The sequence below is a fragment of the Stegostoma tigrinum genome, chromosome 31, assembly GCF_030684315.1.
Source record: "Stegostoma tigrinum isolate sSteTig4 chromosome 31, sSteTig4.hap1, whole genome shotgun sequence".
In the NCBI taxonomy this organism is placed as follows: domain Eukaryota; kingdom Metazoa; phylum Chordata; class Chondrichthyes; order Orectolobiformes; family Stegostomatidae; genus Stegostoma; species Stegostoma tigrinum.
Window position 1 is genome coordinate 11072979 of NC_081384.1, and position 18914 is coordinate 11091892.

Below are 18914 nucleotides of genomic sequence, written 5' to 3' on the forward strand. Positions count from 1 at the left end.
GGATTACAGAGGCAGATACAGGAATGGTAGTAAAAATTAATTTTTCCTTTATTCTAAAAACATTTTTGGCCTTTTGAGGCTGTCTTTAATTAACTGGTATCATGGCTGATCTTTCACCTGAATTCCATTTGCTACCTGGTCTCTATGTCCCTTGATTTCAAGAAACCAAGGCAGTTAATCTTAACTTTGAACATAGTCAACAATCGAGTGCAGGACATTCTTAATTTGTGAGTAATTGAACTTACAACGCAATCCCATACAGATATACAATTTTAAAGATAGAACATTTCCTGGACTTACGAATAGCTACTTGACATTGTCCTGCATTGTGTCCTAACTTGTGTACAAATTGGCTTGTGAATGGACTCTAGAGTGGAACCTGTTCACTACCTGGGGATTGCCTGGTAACAACCCTCACCTCTCCACACTCACCACCAACATAGAGAATTCCAAACTTTTCTGAATATGCGCATAAAGAAATTTCACTTCATCTCAGTTCCAATTTATTGATTACTCATTACTACCTCCCACGGATATATTCTTTATCTTGAAAAATGTAATTACTTGAGTGATGCCTTCCCACCGAACTGTAATCACTAAGCAATTCTAGAAATTTCACTTCATACTATTTGGTTAATAAAGAAGTGTAATTTGTGAAATAGATCATAAAGTTTGAGATAATATTGCATCTACCAGTTAGATCTCTACCATTAAAACAATGACTAAGTAGAACTAAATTAAGTTAATACAGAGAGCTGACAGGATCAGTAGGTTGGTAAAATATCCTTACTCATCTGGGAACTTGTTCAAGACCAGTCATTTCTTATGGGATTCTTTCATTTTTGCTATTTTTAAAAATTTAGAAATTTATTCAATTGTACACTCCAAGTTTAAACAGATTTCTAATGAGATCAGAAAAGGCGTAGGTCAGCCCACGATCTACCAGTGTTGGAGGTAGAAGGATGTTTGGAGAGCTTATTAAATATTTATAAAAATGAGGCATACACTGTGGAGGTTAATGTTGTGTCACATGCACTTTTTAAAATAAAGTATTTGCAGTCATTTGACTGTGATTTATGGAATTTAGCTGATAAGCAATGAATTTAAAGCAAATATCAAAAGTCTCACTGATTTTTATCCTGAGTAGATTTTCAACAGTTCAATTGTATCTGCTGTGTAAAAAAAGTACTGTGATCATATACCCAAGAATAGTGTCAATTGCTAATATTTATTTACTCAGCAAATTGTTTTATGATCAATCAAATTCATTCCAAGTGACAGTGGTGTGGTGTATCTGCTGTGCTCTGAGCTGAGTTGTTGGTGCTCCTCAATTACAGAAAGTAAATTTAGCCAGAGTTTTTGTTCCTAATTACTATGTGGTACTACCTGTTGAAAATTGTGATTGTGAACATTGATAAAAGACTTGAGGACTGGTGATGTCCCCGCAGTGATCTAGTCTCCTGTTACATGCTTGGATGATTATAATTTAATGATGACTATTTGATTATAGCTTTAGTTGATGAGCACTCGTAGATAGACATTTGGCACCATATTACATAATTAGTGCTTTTACTATTGATTTTGAAATTTCGTGTTCATTTTTCATTGAGTTAACTTATTTTTGTGGCTTTACTTGCACATTCATTTGAATATATTTTTGACCTCCCTCAATCTTCTAACAAAACAGCCCGAAAGAGCTCAAATTATTATACAGTCATAGAGATATACAGTACAGAAACAGACTCTTCAGTCCAACTAGGCCATGTCGATCAGATATCCTAAATAAAATTAGTCCCATTTGCCAGTATTGGGTCCATATCCCTCTAAACCCTTCCTATTCACGTACCCATTTGGATGCTTTTTAAATGTCACCATTGTACCAGCTTCCAACACTTCCTCTGGCAGTTAATTCCATGCACGTACCACCCTCCATGAAAAAGTTGCCCCTTAGGTCCTTTTCAAGTCTTTCCCCTCTTACTTTGAATCTGTGCCCTATAGGTTTGGACACCACCCCTAGCCCTCGAGGGAAAAGACCTTGCCTATTTATATCCATCTCCCTCATGATTTTATAAACCTGTATAAGGTCTCACCGCTCAGCCTCCAACACTCCAGAAAAAATAGCCTAGTCTAATCAGCCTCTACTTACATTGCAAACTGTCCAACCCTGCCAACATCCTTGTAAATCTTTTCTGAACCTATTAACTTTTTTTTTAATCACGGTTTTCCTCAGAAAAGCAAGATGGTGGAAGATGACAGTTACCATATCGATATTGATGAGGACTCCAATTCAAGTATTGATCTAGATGGAGCACCACCTAGAGTAACAAGCCGTGCAAAAAAGCCTGTTCAGTACTTGGAGGACTCTGATGATGATGATTTATTTTAAGTTTCTGAATATCTACACCCAGTTAATATGTGCACTGCCAATTTTGGTCCTAAGCTATGTAGACCAAGAAAATTCTAGTAATGGCCTTATAATGCTACTTTATATGAAGTAGTACTCGGTGGCACAGGTTTTCCTAGGCATGTAGTGTGAACATTTTTAATGGATGAAAGTCAAACAAGATTCCTGCTGCTAGGAACTGCTGGGGAAAATGCATATGATTGACTTTGAATGAGAACTGGGCTGAATAGCCCTCATGGTTATTTTCTAAATTTTTGTATGAAGAACAATCTAAGACTGAAAGTGCCTATAGAAAGATACAGAATTGTGGAAAGCCAGTTCAGAAAGATGTTTCTGATTTTTAGTTCCAATTTTGCCTGTCTGTAAATATTTGCTGATATCTGATTCTTACACACTCACTCAACTGTTCTCTTACACTTTTTAACTTTTTAAAATTTCTGAAATAAAAGGTTTTTGTAAAAAGTATTGATGTTGTTTTGAGCCTTTTTCAGTCGAAGTATGTTTTTTTGGAGAATATACGTCTACTAATTTGAAGTTGCTTTATTTAATTTAGTGATTTTGAAATGCAGTTGCACACAAAGCAATACACATTAATTCAGTATCTCATCCAAAGTGCATGTGATCAACGAACTCTGGTGCATAAACTGATTTCAGTGCTGGTCCTTTAATCCCTCCCCTGTTTGTCACAGACAAACAGAAAAGTTTTTCTGGGGCATAAGGTAACACCAGGTCACTACTGAGATACTGAGTTTCCTGAGAATTGATGTGCCTCTGGACTTAGACAGTGACTTTTCACCTTCGTAATCTGCAGCAGTAATTCTGCAATGACCTTTGCCCAAGGTGATGCATCCTGATGGCTCCTCTTCTCTCAGGTGCATTTTTTTTTCAGTCATGACATGCCATTCCTGATTATGAAGTAGACAGGTCCTCAGGCTTTCTTTCAAAAATTGCCTATCTTTTATTTACACCTGATCAAGGTTTATGATATGGTCATCTTATGCTGGAGCGCGCACACCCTGAAGGAGTGTGGCCGTTCTGAGGGAACCACCGCACAGGAATAGGTTCATCCATCAAAGAGGTGTCAAGTGGTTGATGGAAGAGACGGCTTAGGCTGTTTGGCTGGTTAAATTCGGGAATATGTTGATTGTGGAAAAGTGGGCTGGATGACACTGGCGCCATTGGTTGTTAGGTCATCAGTCAATATCTAGAACATAGACAAAACCTCTTGATTGGTGCTCAGACCTGGAACGCATAGGGAATTGAGGGAGCTCATTCATTCAATGAGCTTCCAGTGAGCATTCCCACCCTAAAAATGACTACCATACACATCCAGAACCTGATGTTGGGCCTGGATACTGAAACCTCCCTCTGGTGCCAGCATTCTCAGTTTGAGCCAAATCTGAGAAATTCCCTCAGTACCCTTTAAAACAGCATAGAGAGGCTTCATGTATGGGTTGCTGCTGTACACCACTTCCTGACATTTGCTGCTTGATACAACATCCTTGCTTCCAGTAGCAGAGATCCCAGATATACAGCAACTGTGAGGTGGTTCTTCCTCTTTCCAATGGGAATCTGTCTAGAAAGTGTTACATGTGACATTCCATCCAATAAAAGGTTAATTGGGTTCACTGGCATCAAGCCATGTGCAGTTTTTTTGGCCTGGAGAAATTTCCATATTTATTTGGATTGTATTCTTTTGCAGCCCCGGTTTTATCTTTTGGGCCTGTTCCTGGATCTGGCCAGCGTGGCTATTTACGTGTCCAGGTAGTGAGCCATGTAGGGGGTCATTTGTATTTGACTAATTGCCCTTCTTCCATGGTTACATCCACGTTCCAATGTCCACTGCAAGAGAGCCTGTAATATCCCACTCCACAGTATGGACCTTTAGAGACCAAGATGCATCTTCATTCCTGTTTGTGATATTTTAATGTTTCTGTTATTGTTCTGTAAGCTTTTTTAAACTTTGATTTTTGTTTTTGCTACAGTGCCCATGCCTGTGCTATGGATATTGTATATTTGGACTTTGAGAAAGCATTTGATACGTTACCACGTGGCAGGTTGCTTGGCAAATTAGAAATGTTTGCAATTGATGGCTCCTTGGCAGCATAGCTTAGATGTTGGCTAAAAGCTAATAAACAGAGGGCATGAATAGATGGGCATTTCTCAGATTGGAGACAAGTTGAAAGTGCTGTTCACCAGGGACACTTGCTTTTCCTGATGAATATAAACAATTGATCGAGATTGCATATGTTGGATAACAAGGTGTGGAGCTGGATGAACACAGCAGGCCAAGTAGCATCTTAGGAGCAGGAAAGCTGACATCTCGGCCCTAGACCCTTCATCAGAAATGAGGGAGGGGAAGAGGATTTTGAAATAAATAGGGAGAGTGGGGGAGGCGGATCAAAGATGGATAGAGGAGAAGATAGGTAGAGAGGAGACAGACAAGTTAAATAGGCTGGGATGGAGCCAGTAAAGGAGAGTGTAGGTAGGGAGGAGATAGGTCAGTACAGAGAGGATGGACAAACTGAGCGTAGGTGTTCTGCAAAGCGGTCCCCAAACCTCCGCTTGGTTTCCCTGATGTAGAGGAGGCCACAACAGGTACAGCGGATGCAGTGTACCACATTCGCAGATGTGCAGGTGAACATTTGCTTGATGTGGAAAGTCTTCTTGGGCCTGGGATGGGGGTGAGGGGGCAGGTGTGGGGGCAGGTGTACCACTTCCTGTGGTTGCAGGGAAAAGTGCTAGGTGTGATGGGGCTGGAGGGGAGTGTGGAGCGGACAAGGGAGTCTGACAGCTTCATCTGATTCAATTCCCACACCAGCTGAGGTTACTCTGAAAGATTCTCCTTCTCAACATTTCCCTTTGCCTGCAACCTGGTGATCTTTAGGTTAATCCACCACCAGTTGTCTTTAATGAGAGACCAGCCCTATGGTCCGGTAGGACTGTGGCAACTTTATATTTTACTTCAGCCATTTCACTGCCTCTGTTTTTCAAGATTGTTTTGTTTTGACAATCTCGTTTCTAAGCCACAACTACTTCTGCTTAAAAATTGGGAAAATCATTGTCTTCAATTCAGCCACAATCCCTGGCGCCTCACTACTGATTGTGCCATCCCTTCATGGCCAAAGCCTCAGCCTCATATACTGCTGAAATAGTCAGACGTATTTTGTTACCTTCACAAACTGCCCAAATGGTCAAAGTCCCAACTTCCCTGCTCCTAAACCAATTTTATTCCAAACCTCAGCTGATATCCTCATCCTTCATAAGTCCTTTTTCACTTAGAGACCTTACCAGTCCGTCATTGAGATGTATAGCACAGAAGCAGACCCTTTGGCCCAAATCTCCATGCTGACCAGGTATTTTAAATTAATCCAGTCCCATTTGCCAGCATTTGACCCATATCCCTCTAAACACTTCCTATTCGTATAACCATCCTTCCAATGCCTGTACTCAATGTACTGACCAGTAAAAGCAAGTGTACCAATGAGGGTTGGGTCCTTCCCAAAATCCACAAACCCAACTGCCCTGGTCAACCCATTGTCTCTGCCTGCTCCTTTCCCACTGAATTTACCTCCACTTATCCCAAATGCATTTTCTTTCCCCGGTCCAGGAACATCCCATCTACATCCGTGACACTACCCACATCCACCACCTCCTCCAAAACTTCTGATTTCCTGGTCCTCAACACTTCATCTTCACCATGGACATCTATCTATTTCAAGCCCACTGACTCCCACTACTACCTAGAATACACCTCCTCTCACTCACCTTCCTGCAAGAATGCCACCCCCTATTCCCAATTCCTTTGCCTCTGCCACATCTGCTCCCAAGATGAGGCATTCCACTCCCACACATCTCAGATGTCCTCGTTTTTCAAGGACCACAATTTCCCCTCCAGAGTAGTCGAAAACATCCTTAACTGCATCTCTCGCGTTTCCCTCAACTCATCCCTCACCGCCTCCTGCAATAACAACAAAGACAGAATCCTCTTATCCTCACATACCATCCCATCAACCTCCAGATTCCACACATCATCCTCTGCCACTTCAACCACCTGCAATCTGACCCCACTGCCAAAGAGATACTTCCCTCCCCACCCTTATCTGCCTTCCGGAGGGACCGCTCTCTCCATGACTCCCTTGTCCGCTCCACACTGGCCGCACCACCTCTGGCACTTTTACCTGCAACCGCAGGAAGTGCTACACCTGCCCCTACAACTCCCCTCTCACCCCCATCCCAGGCCACAAGAAAACATTCCACGTTAAACAGATCTTCACCTGCACATCTGCTAATGTGGTATACTGTGTCCGCTGTTCCCGATGTGGCCTCCTCTACATCGGGGAAACCAATTGGAGGCTTGGAGACCGCTTTGTGGAACACCTACACTCGGTTCGTGACAAATGACTGCACCTCCCAGTCGCGAATCACTTCAACTCCCCCTCCCACTCCTTGGATGACATGTCCATCCTAGACCTCCTCCAGTGCCACAACGATGCCACACGAATGCTGGAGGAACAGCACCTCATATTTCATTTGTGAATCCTGCAGCCCAGTGGTCTCAATGTGGAATTCACAAGCTTCAAATTCTCCCCACCCCCAACCTCATCCCAAAACCAGCCCAGCTCATTCCCACCTCCTTGACCAGTCATCTCTTCTCCTATTTATCCGTTCCTCCCACCTCACTGACCAACCCCCAACCCCACATCCTACCTACCAACCTCATTCCCACCTCTTTGACCTGTCCATCATTCCTCAACTGACCAACCCCCATCCCAAATCCCCACCTACACTCACCTTTACTGGCTCCATCCTCGCCTCCTTGACCTGTCCGTCTTCTCTCCACCTATCTGCTCCTTTATCCACCTTCCACCATCACCACCTTCCCCATCTCTCTATTTACTTCAGAGTCATCCTCCCCTACCCCATTTCTGAAGAAGGGTCCAGAAGAAACGGCAGCTTTCCTGCTCCTCTGATGCTACCTGGCCAGCTATGGTCATCCAGTTCTACACCTTGCTATGTCAAGCGTACCAATGACTCAATTTTAGTATTCTCATTTGAAAACCTTTCCTAGTGCTGAATAATCTCAAGGTGCATTCTTCCTTCATGGCTCCTTCACAGAATTACATGCAAAGGTTTGCCAAGTGAGCAAATCATTTAGCTCCATTCTCCTGCTTTCTCTCCATAACTGTGCAGATTTTTCCTAACTGGTTACAGTCTAATTCCATGTTGAATACCTGGATTAAACCTGCCTGCAACTCACCCACAGATAGTATGTTCTGGATTTCAGTCATTCATTAGTGTGATGATTTTTAAAAAAATTTTGTTGCTTTTGCTTCTTCTATGAATTACCTTAAACCCGTGTCCCCTCACTCTCAATGCTTTCAGGAGTAGCAACATTTCCAGTCTAATGCCTCTATCAGGCTTCTCCTGCAAGGAAAACAGACCTAACTTCCCAATCTATCTTCATAACTAGAAGTCCTCAACCCTGGAATATACTTACAAATCTTGTCTTCAACTTTGTTTCATATGCCCCAACTGTGCAGACCTGAAGCATTGGAATTCTCTTCCTAAACCTCCCTTTTTAAAATCTTCTCCAAAAAGTACTTGGACCAGACCTTCGCTCTGAAGAAGTTTCTTATAGGAGGGGTGACCTTATAGAGGTTTGTAAGACCTTATGGGGTACAGATAAGGTGAATAGTAGGTGACGTTTCCCTAGAGTGGGGAATTTCAAGTCAAGGGGACATATTTTAAGGTGAGAGAAGAAAGATTTTAAAAATACATGAGGTGCAACTTTTTCACAAAGTGGTTTGTGTTTGGAATGAACTTCTGGAGGAAGTGATGAACGCAGGTACAGTTACAACATTTAAAAGGCATTTGGATAAACACATGAATAAGAAATATATGGAGGAATATGGGCCAAGAGCAGTCAGGTGAGACTAGTTTAGTTTGGGATTATGGTCAGCATAGGCTGGTTAGACCAAAGGGTCTGTTTTTGTGTTGTACGACTGGAAATTTAACTGTTTCTCTCTCCACAAATGCCGCCAGACCAGATGAGTTTCTCCAGCACTTTCTGGTTTCATTTCAGATCTCCTGGAACAGATAAACAGTCATATGTCCTAATGATAACCTAACTTGGCTCAATGTCTATTTTTGACTTGGTTTACAGGATGTATCTTAGCTCATTTTCCTTCACTTGAGGAATTATGTATATACAAGTTATTTTGATGGATTGACTGATTTATGTATTTCTTATCACGTGTACCTAAGTACAGTGAAAAGCATTGTTTACGAGCAGTACGGGCAGAAACATGGAAGATAGGAGCAGGAGGAGGCCATTCGGCCCTTTGAGCCTACTCTGCCATTCTTCACGATCATGGCTGATCGTCCAACTCAACAGCCTAATCCTGTTTTCTCCCCATAACCTTTGATCCCATTGCCTCAAGTGCTATATCTAGTCGTCTCTTGAATACTTTCAATGTTCTTTGCATCAACTACTTCCTGTGGTAATGAATTCCATACGCTCACCACTCTTTGGGTGAAGAAATAGCTCCTCATCTCCATCCCAAATTCTTCACCCTGAATGCTCATATTGTGACCACTGGTTCTGGACACAGCCACCATCAGGAACATCCTCCCTGCATCTATCCTGTTCAGTCCTGTTAGAATTTTATAAGTCTCGATAAGATCCCCCCTCATTCATCTGAACTCCAGTAAAAACAATCCCAACCTAGTCAATCTCTCCTCACACATCAGGCCTGCCATCCCCAGAATCAATCTGGTAAACCTTCGCTGCACTCCCTCAAGAGCAAGAGTATTCTTCCTCAGAAAAGGATACCAAAATCTCACACAATATTCCAGCTGTAGTCTCACCAATACCCTCTATAACTGCAACACACATCCCTGCTCCTGTATCCAAAATCTCTCACAATGAAGACCAGCAGGCCATTTGCCCTCCTTATTGCCTGCTGCACCTACATGCTTACCTTTTGCAACTGGTGCACAAGGATACCCAGGTCCCGCTGCACATTCCCCTCTCCCAATTTACAGCCATTCAGTTAATAATCTGCCTTCTTGTTTATGCTTCCAAAGTGAGTAACCTCACATTTATCCAAATTATAGTAAATCTGCCATTGATTTGCCCACTTAGCCAACCTGTCGAGATCATAGAACATAGAGCACAGTACAGGCCCTTCGGCCCACGATGTTGTGCCGTGGAATATCCTAATCCAAAAATAAAATAACCTGACCTACATTCCCCTCAATTCACTGCTGTCCATGTGCATGTCCAGCAGTCGCTTAAATGTCACTAATGACTCCGCTTCCACGACTACCACTGGTAAACTTAATCATGCTGAAGAATCTCTGCATCCACATCACAGTTCACTCTCCCACCCAACTTGGTATCATCTACAAACTTGGAGATGTTGCATTTTGTTCCCTCATCAAAATCATTAATATATATTGCGAATAGCTGGGGATCCAGCACTTATCCCTGTGGCATTCCACTAGTTATTGCCTGCCAATTTGAAAAGAACCCATTAATTCCTACTCACTGTTTCCTCTCTGCCAGCCAGTTTCCTATCCATCTCAATACACTTCCTCCAATCCCATGCACTTTAATCTCGCACATTAGTCTCTTAAATGGGACTTTGTCAAACACTTCTTGAAAGTCCAAATAAATCATATTGACTAGCTCCCCCTCATCAACTCTACTATTTACATCTTCATAGAATTCCAACAGATTTATCAAGCATGATTTCCTCTTCATAAATTCATGCTGACTCTGCCTGATCCTGCCACTGCTTTCTAAATGCTCTGCTATAAAATCTTTGACACTGGATTCAAGAATTTTCACCATGATTGAAGTTCGGCTCACCGGTCTATGATTCCCTGTTTTCCCTCTACATCCCTTTTTGAATATTACAGTGTTATTAGCCACCCTTCAATCTGCAGGGACTGTTCCAGAGTCTATAGAATCCTGGAAGATGACTACCAATGTATCCACTATGTCTAGAGCTACTTCCTGAAGTACTCTGGTTGGTAGATTATCAGGCCCTGAGGATTATCACCCTTCAATCCCAACAATTTTCCCAGCACCATTTCTCTACTAATACTGATCTCGCTCAGTTCTCCCCCCTCAGTAAATCTTGCATCCTCCAACAATTCTGGTATCTGATTCATGTTATCTTTTGTGAAGACAGAAACAAAGTATATATTCAGTTCCTCAACCAATTATTTGTCCCTGATCAAACATTCCCCCATTTCTGTCTGTAGGGGACCTACATTTGTCTTTACCAATTTCTTTCTATTCATGTATCTGTAGAAACTCTTTGCATCAGTCTTTATGTTCCCTGCAAGCTTACTTTCATACTCTATTTTCCACTTCCTAATCAATCCCTTGGTCCTTCTTTGCTGAACTCTAAACTGCTCCCAATCCTCAGATTTATTCACAGTAAACAAGGTCATACAGATCAGAGGATGAAAAATAAACTTGGAGGCAGACAGCTGACATCACTTAGGTCATGTGCTGGGCAAGATCAGCATTAATTGACATCTATTTCATCCAACATTTACTTCAAGCCCACCAACTCCCACAGCTACCCAGACTACACCTCCTCACCCACCTTCCTGCAAGAATACGATTCTCTACTCCCAATTCCTCCATCTCCACCACGTCTACTCCCAAGATGGGGCGTTCCTCTCCTAAACATCCTTATTTCAAGGACGTAACTACCCCTCTCCAGTGGTCAAAAATGCTCTCAACTGCATCTCTTGCATTTCCTGCACCTCTGCCCTCACATTCCCTCCCTGCAACAAAAACAAAGACAGAATGCCCGTTGTTCTCACATATCACCCCACTAACCTTCATATTCAACATAGCATTCTCTGCCACTTCTGTCACCTAAAATCCGACCCCACAACCAAAGAGATAATTCCCTCCTGACCCCTATCTGCCTTTCATAGGGACCGCTCACTCCACGACTCCCTCGTCCACTCCACACTCCCCACTAACCCCACCACTCCTGACACCTTTCCGAGCAACCGCAGGAAGTGTTACACCTGTCCCTACACCTTCCTCCTCACCTCCACCCAAGGGTGCAAAAAAACCTTTCATATCAGACAGAGGTTCACCTGCACATCTGTCAATGTGGTCTATTGCATTCACTACTCCCGACGTGGACTCGTCTACATCAGGGAGACCAAGCGGAGACTCAGGGCCCGTTTTTGATAGTATCCGCACTCTGTTCATGACAAACGGCAACACCGTCTGGTCGCAATCCATTTCAACTCCCCCTCCCACTCTCTGGACGACATTTCCAAACTGGGCCTTCTCCAGTGTCACAACAATGCCACATGGAAACTGGGGGAGCAGCACCTCATATTCCACCTCAGGAGCCTACAGCCCAATGGTCTAAATGTGGTCTTTGCCAGTTTCAAAATCTCCCCACCCCCAGCCTCATCCCATGACCAACTCTCCCTCTCATCCCTGCCTCCTTGACCTGTCCGTCTTCTCTCCCACCTACCCAATCCTCCCACCTCACTGACCAATCCCCACAACTGCCTACCTGCACCCACCTATCAACATCCCATCTACCTTCCACTGCCCCGTCCCTCCTCTCTATTTATTTCGGAGCTCCCTTCCCCTTCCCCTATTTCTAAAGAAGGATCCTGGCTCGAAACATCAACTTTCCTGCTCCTCTGATGCTGCCTGGCCTGCTGTGTTCATCCAGCTCTCCACTGAGTTATCTCTGATTCCAGCATTTCTTATTATCTCTCAGCACTAGTTGAAGTTAGGGAGTCCATTCATTGGTCTAATAATGGTGGGGAAAAGGCTGGTGCAGGTGTAACTTCAGCCTGACAGATGAGATTGGAGGAGATCATTACTAGGGTGAAATGTGTCTTTGATGATGTTGGCAGCATTTCTGCAGCAACAAACTATGTAAATGGAGCCCATGGATGGGAGGTTGGCTTCCATGGTGGTCTGCATTGTGCACACCACCTTCTGTAGTTTCTTATGGTCCTGGGCAGACAAGTTGCTATGCTATGTACCCCTGACAGTATACATTCAATGGTGCATCTCTAAAAGCTGGCGAGGGTCCTTTATGGGACATGCCCAATATCCTGAGCTGCCTAACTATGCTATCTATGTGGGAAGTCCAGGGCAGGCTGTTGGTTGTAGATTTTAAAGTGGAAGTTTTAATTGTACCATCCTGAAGACTGAAACGTTTCATTTCTGGGAATTGGGTTTCAGTTTACTCTTGAATGAGCTGAGGAGGCGAAATAGCATCAGATGCTGTCGGACTGGCATGGTGCGATTCAACAATTGAAATTGTGCACTTGATATTTCTTACCAGCTCAATGCAAACTTGCTCAAAGCATTTTTTTTTTGTTTTGTTTTGCTGAGATAGTAGGAACTGCAGATGCTGGAGCATCTGAGATAACAAGGTGTAGAGCTGGATGAACACAGCAGGCCAAGCAGCATCAGAGGAACAGGAAGGCTGACGTTTCGGGTCGAGACCCTTCTTTGCATTAAGGAAATGAAGTACATAGCATATAATAATGCTTTTCTTGATAACGATCGCTTCGGCGGAAGATGCAGCACCAGACTGAAATTTCATTCCTCTTAAAGGGACTTAGAAGAGTTTAAGTTGAAGTGTAAAATGGAAAACGCCTTCTGTTGTTGCGAACTGGTGTTTGAAACGGATTCAGTGAAGCAATTTGCTGGTTTGGGGGGGGGGGGTTAGGGAGAGGTTTCCAAATCTGCATTTTTGGAGGCTTTTGGAATCGCCCATTATCAATGTAAACATGTTAAGTATGGATATGGAGTTGGAGTGGGGGAGAGTGAAATCATTGTAACCTGGTTACAGCTAGAGGGAATGCCAAGACATTGCAAGGTGGTTCCTGCAGTGAAAAGTTTTGCGTGTCATCGAAAAGTGCAGGCCACTCGGTCAGTTACTTTCCATTTGTTTGTTCCTTGTTTTTACATTTTCCTGAAGCTTTTCGGGATACGAGGAAAGACGCGACTGATGGACCCAGGCTTTTTCTGGTCAGAGCGATTGTGACACAGTTGGTTTCTTTTCCCCCGCTCCCTCCCTCTCTGTCTGTGTTATTTTTGGAAAGCTCGTGTCCCTCCTCCGAAGTTTCAGCTCAGCAGCAGGTTGTATTTCACAGGCTCCAGCTGATGGGAACCATGCCTTGTCACTGCGCGCCGCCGCTGGGGAAGCAGCACAGAACCTTAACTTGAAACTAAGGAAGAGAAGTTCAGCTCAAGGTTAGCGTGAAAACCCCTTCCTTCTCTTACCTGACCATTGGAGTGAAGTCAAAATAAGATATCCTTTAAAAATGTAGCTTTCGAAAAGCGTGGGGGTCTGTTTGAAATATATAATAGCAACAATTTTAGTCGTCATGGTCTAGTTATATTTTATAAGCAATAATATTAAAGTAATTCTTGTGACTCGATTCCTCACCGCACTCCCAACTTCGAATGGTCTAGAGTACCATGTGCTTGTGAAATAATTATAAATCTCCATTTTTGTGCTTGTTGGGACTTGGATTTGGTCTTGTGTAAATTGTGGAGTTGGAATACCAAATCCAGGCTCATGTGCTCTGAAGTAGCTGGTGTTAAAATGGTTTTTTACTGGGTGCCTTTGGTACCTTGTCAAAGTGGTAACTTTGTGTGTATGTCAACAGGTTGTTGTGGCTAGTAATTTCACTCGAAGCGGGCATCATAGACTGCCTTCATCTTGGGCTCACCCAGCATCAACAAAAGCTGTTTCCAGCAGATGTCACTAGACAGTAAATAGCAGCTGAGACTGTTTCAGTATTTTTCTTCACCCTGTTCGGATGTTTCTGATAATCTTGCTAAAGTTTAGCTAAGTTAGCACAATCCACCAATCTTCTTAAATAAAAACCAGAAGAACTGCGGATGCTGTAAATCAGGAATAAAAACAAAGTTACTGGAAAAGCTCAGCAGGCCTGGCAGCATCTGTAAAGGAGAAAACAGAGTTAACGTTTCGGGTCCGGTGACCCTTCCTCAGAACCCTTCCTTGCCATTGATCTTCCTGTTCTCTGAAGCTCAGCTACTCATTACCTCAATAAGGGGAGCCAATTATTTTGACGTTAATGTGTGATTACTTGTAAAATCTGATTTGAACCAAGGTTTTGAGCGAATATGATTGAGTGGTCTGTCTTGAGTGATTTGAAAACTAATGAGAAGTCAAAATCACCATAGTCTTACCAGACCATAGGGCAGCACTGTCGTTAGAGGTGACTGCTGGTGGCCTAACCAGAGGGTCACCACGCCTCAGGTGAGAGGAGAGTTGAGAAAAAGGGTCCTCCATGGTAACGTCAGCCAGTGCAGGAGTTAAACTCATGCTTTTTGCACCACCCTGCGCGCAAACCAGCCAACGGAGCCAAGTGACCCCCAGAACCGATCACAATAAGGCCCTCCGCTTCTTCCTGTCCCGCAGGCCCGACCAGTCCCCCTCCTCCAACACCCTCATCCGCCTAGCCGAACTCGTCCTCACCCTCAACAACTTCTCTTTTGATTCCTCCCACTTCCTACAGACAAAGTGGGTGGCCATGGGCACCCGCATGGGCCCCAGCTATGCCAGCCTCTTTGTAGGTTACGTGGAACAGTCCCTCTTCCGCACCTACACAGGCCCCAAACCACACCTCTTCCTCCGTTACATTGATGACTGTATCGGCGCCGCCTCTTGCTCCCCAGAGGAGTTCGAACAGTTCATCCACTTCACCAACACCTTCCACTCCAACCTCAAGTTCACCTGGGCCATCTCCAACACATCCCTCACCTTCCTGGACCTCTCAGACTCCATCTCAGGCAACCAGCTAGTAACTGATGTCCATTTCAAGCCCACCGACTCCCACAGCTACCTAGAATACACCTCCTCCCACCCACCCTCCTGCAAAAATTCCATCCCCTATTCCCAATTCCTCCGCCTCCACCGCATCTGCTCCCAGGATGAGGCATTCCACTCCCGCACATCCCAGCCGTCCAAGTTCTTCAAGGACCGCAACTTTCCCCCACAGTGGTCGAGAACGCCCTTGACCGCGTCTCCCACATTTCCCGCAACACATTCCTCACACCTCGCCCCCGCCACAACCACCCAAAGAGGATCCCCCTCGTTCTCACACACCACCCCACCAACCTCTGGATACAACGCATCATCCTCTGACACTTCCACCATCTACAATCCGACCCCACCACCCAAGACATTTTTCCATCCCCACCCTTGTCTGCCTTCCGGAGAGGCCAGTCTCTCCATGACTCCCTTGTTCGCGCCACACTGCCCTCCAACCCCACCACACCCGGCATCTTCCCCTGCAACAGCAGGAAGTGCTACACTTGCCCCCACACCTCCTCCCTCACTCCCATCCCAGGCCCCAAGATGACTTTCCATATTAAGCAGAGGTTCACCTGCACATCTGCCAATGTGGTATACTGTATCCATTGTACCCGGTGTGGCCTCCTCTACATTGGGGAAACCAAGCGGAGGCTTGGGGACCGCTTTACAGAACACCTCCACTCGGTTCGCAACAAATAACTGCACCTCCCAGTCACGAACCATTTCAACTCCCCCTCCCATTCTTTAGATGACGTGTCCATCGTGGGCCTCTTGCAGTGCCACAAGGATGCCACCCGAAGGTTGCAGGAACAGCAACTCATATTCTGCTTGGGAACCCTGCAGCCCAATGGTATCAATGTGGACTTCACCAGCTTCAAAATCTCCCCTTCCCCCACCACATCCCAAAAACAGCCCAGTTCGTCCCCTCCCCCCACTGCATCACACAACCAGCCCAGCTCATCCCCTCCCCTCACTGCATCCCAAAACCAGCCCAGCCTGTTTCTGCCTCCCTAACCTGTTCTTCCTCTCACCCATCCCTTCCTCCCACGTCAAGCGGCACTTCTATTTCATAACTACTAAACTCATCGCACCTTGTTGACCTGTGCGTCTTCATTGGACTGATGTATCCCCTCCCTACCTCCCCACCTATGCTCTCCTCTCCACCTATCTTCTTTTCTCTCCCTCTTCGGTCCACTTCCCCCTCTGTCCCTATTTATTCCAGAACCCTCTCCCCATCCCTCTTTTCTGATGAAGGGTCTAGGCCCGAAACGTCAGCTTTTGTGCTCCTGAGATGCTGCTTGGCCTGCTGTGTTCATCAAGCTCCACACTTTGTTATCTATAATAAAGAGTATTGATAGTTTAATGACCTATCACTACACAGTTTGATTCTGAGACACTCTTTCAAATAATATTCTTGAAATATATTTGGCCCATGCGAGGCTGTACAAGTCTGGTCCTGGTCTCAGTGAAATAGCGAAATAAGTGACCTTGCTGTTGAGTTGGGAGTTAAAAAGGAGCCAGGTGCCTTTTTCATACTTATATCCAGTTACCAGAGCTGGAAATTGATTATATTTCAAGAATTGAGCATAACTGTGGTGCATGTATAGTCAACAGCTGGCACTTTTTAAAAATGTAATTTCATTATGGAATGGGCATGTTGCTGGGAAGTGAAGAAATTGTGTGGAGTGAATTGAATTGGCTGAAGACTGACTTCAATCATGATGGGATCTCAAAAAGAGTCTGAGATGAACCATTCACTTGACATTGCTTGGTGAAGACCTGTAAGCACTTCAAACCTTGTCTTTTGCTTCAACATCATGCCTCCACCTCCCATTACTTATTTAATTGTTCACTATCCTTCACAAGAAAACCATAGACTTATGGGATTGATTAGCTGTTTGTTATATGCTGGTTCTGCTGTTTAACATGTATATGGTCCTGTGTCATATCTTCACCAACTTGTCACTTCATTGTGTATAGCTGATATTGTTCTTGTTGAATCGTGGTTGACGTGCTGGCTTGATCATAATACTGGATTAGGGAATATACAAGATTTTGCGGTTTTAGGCTGTAGTGGGTATAATTTTGCTGCTGATGTCCATGAGTTTCTATTGAGTGCTCAGTTTTGAGTTGCTAGATCTTTTCTCAGTCTGTCCCATTTAGCACTGTAATCACACCACACAACATGCGAAGATGAGATTTTGTCTTTAGAAGGATTCCATTGTGGTTACTCCTACAAACAGTCATGTACAGATGCGTCTGTGTCAGGTGGATTGATGATGAGGTACACTAGGGCTTTTCCTCATGGCTTCTCTCATCACTTGCCCTGAGCTCAGATTGGCAGATATGTTCTTCAAGAATTTGGCCAAAAGGCCATTTCTGATGCCCATTACATGTGAAGAATGGACATTTGGACAATTTGCTCCAGGCTAATTGAACTGTACATTAACAAACCTCTGCCTTAAGTGTAGTATAAGTAGATTGATCAGACAACTGGAGAGAGGAAAGCGTCATAATTCCATTTAAAGTAAACACTGAAGGGTCTGTTTCGGTGTTGTATGACTGTATAACTACTAGTTTTATATTGAAAGGGCTATCCTTGTGCAAGTTCAGTCTAGAAAAGGGTTGAAACTATGAACCCAGGTATTTTTCATAAGATGCATGTATTAATGTCTAAGGAACAGCATACTTTAAGAATAGGTTTACTGGAAGCTGGTGGAGCTGTGAATTTGATAGTTCAATTTCTTAAACATCCAATAGATGTAACAATTGAAAGACAAAATCATAGAATAGTTACAGAAGACAAACACTTGCCTCACTGTGTTTGTGCCAGATCTCTGCAAGAGAAATTCAGATAACCTCACTTCCATGTGTTTTCCTTGCAGTTCTACAATTCCGTTCTTTTTACATCATTATCCAATTCCCTTTTGAAAGCCACAATTGAATATGCCTCCACCATTCCCTCAGGTGCTGCATTCCAGAGACTAATCACTCACCGGATGTAAAGGATTTTCCTTTTGTTGCCTTTGATTCTTCTACCTTTAATTGATGTAATCAGGCTCCATAAAACCATAAGAAATAGGAACAGGAGCAGGCCATTTGGCCCCACAAGACTGTTCTGCTAACCAATAATGTTATGTCTGACCTGACATCACTGATGTCCACTTTCCTGTCCTTTCCCTATAACCTTTAATTTCCAAACTGATCAAGAATCCACCCATCTCAGTCTTAAATATACACAAGGACTCTGCCTCCACAGGTCTCTGTGGCAAGGAATTTCACAACCTTCTGAGAGAAGAAATTCCTCCTCATCACAGGCCTAAATTCCTGACCCTCTAGCCAATGGACAGATTCCCTTTATCTTTGCTGTCTAGATCCCTAATGATTTTGAGCACCAAATTTCCTCTTGACCTTTTTAAAGAGAAGATCCCCATCACTTCCAAACTGTTCAAAGAAAGCATCCACATTTAAGAGCTGAACAACATCTGCACAATTTGACTTTGGTATCAAGGAATTGCATTGTGTAGAGAATGGTTACAAGTTGTACAAACAATTGTGTAATATAGACGGAAGCCTATTCATACATTGTGCTAGAATAGAAATATTTGCTTCCATAGCATCTTGTGTCTGTACAAGCATCATAT

General features: G+C 43.8%; 2 protein-coding genes across 5 annotated transcripts in view; both read left to right on the forward strand.

Moving 5' to 3' along the window:
• Positions 1-2824, forward strand: part of top2a (DNA topoisomerase II alpha) — a 62656-nt gene extending 59832 nt beyond the window's left edge. Inside the window, exon 35 of the mRNA XM_048560677.2 lies at positions 2231-2824. Coding sequence (XP_048416634.1) covers positions 2231-2386 — 156 coding nt within the window. The 3' untranslated portion in view covers positions 2387-2824. The remainder of the gene's footprint in view (positions 1-2230) is intronic.
• Positions 2825-13331: 10507 nt separating this feature from the next.
• Positions 13332-18914, forward strand: part of LOC125466355 (gap junction delta-3 protein-like) — a 38295-nt gene continuing 32712 nt past the window's right edge. For 3 of the 4 annotated variants that reach the window (XR_009442837.1, XR_009442838.1, XM_048560750.2), the window contains exon 1: positions 13443-13676. The gene's annotated coding sequence lies outside the window, so the exon portion shown is untranslated. Of the gene's footprint in view, positions 13353-13442; positions 13677-18914 lie in introns of those variants that run through there. The other variant, XM_048560755.2, reaches the window with a different exon arrangement.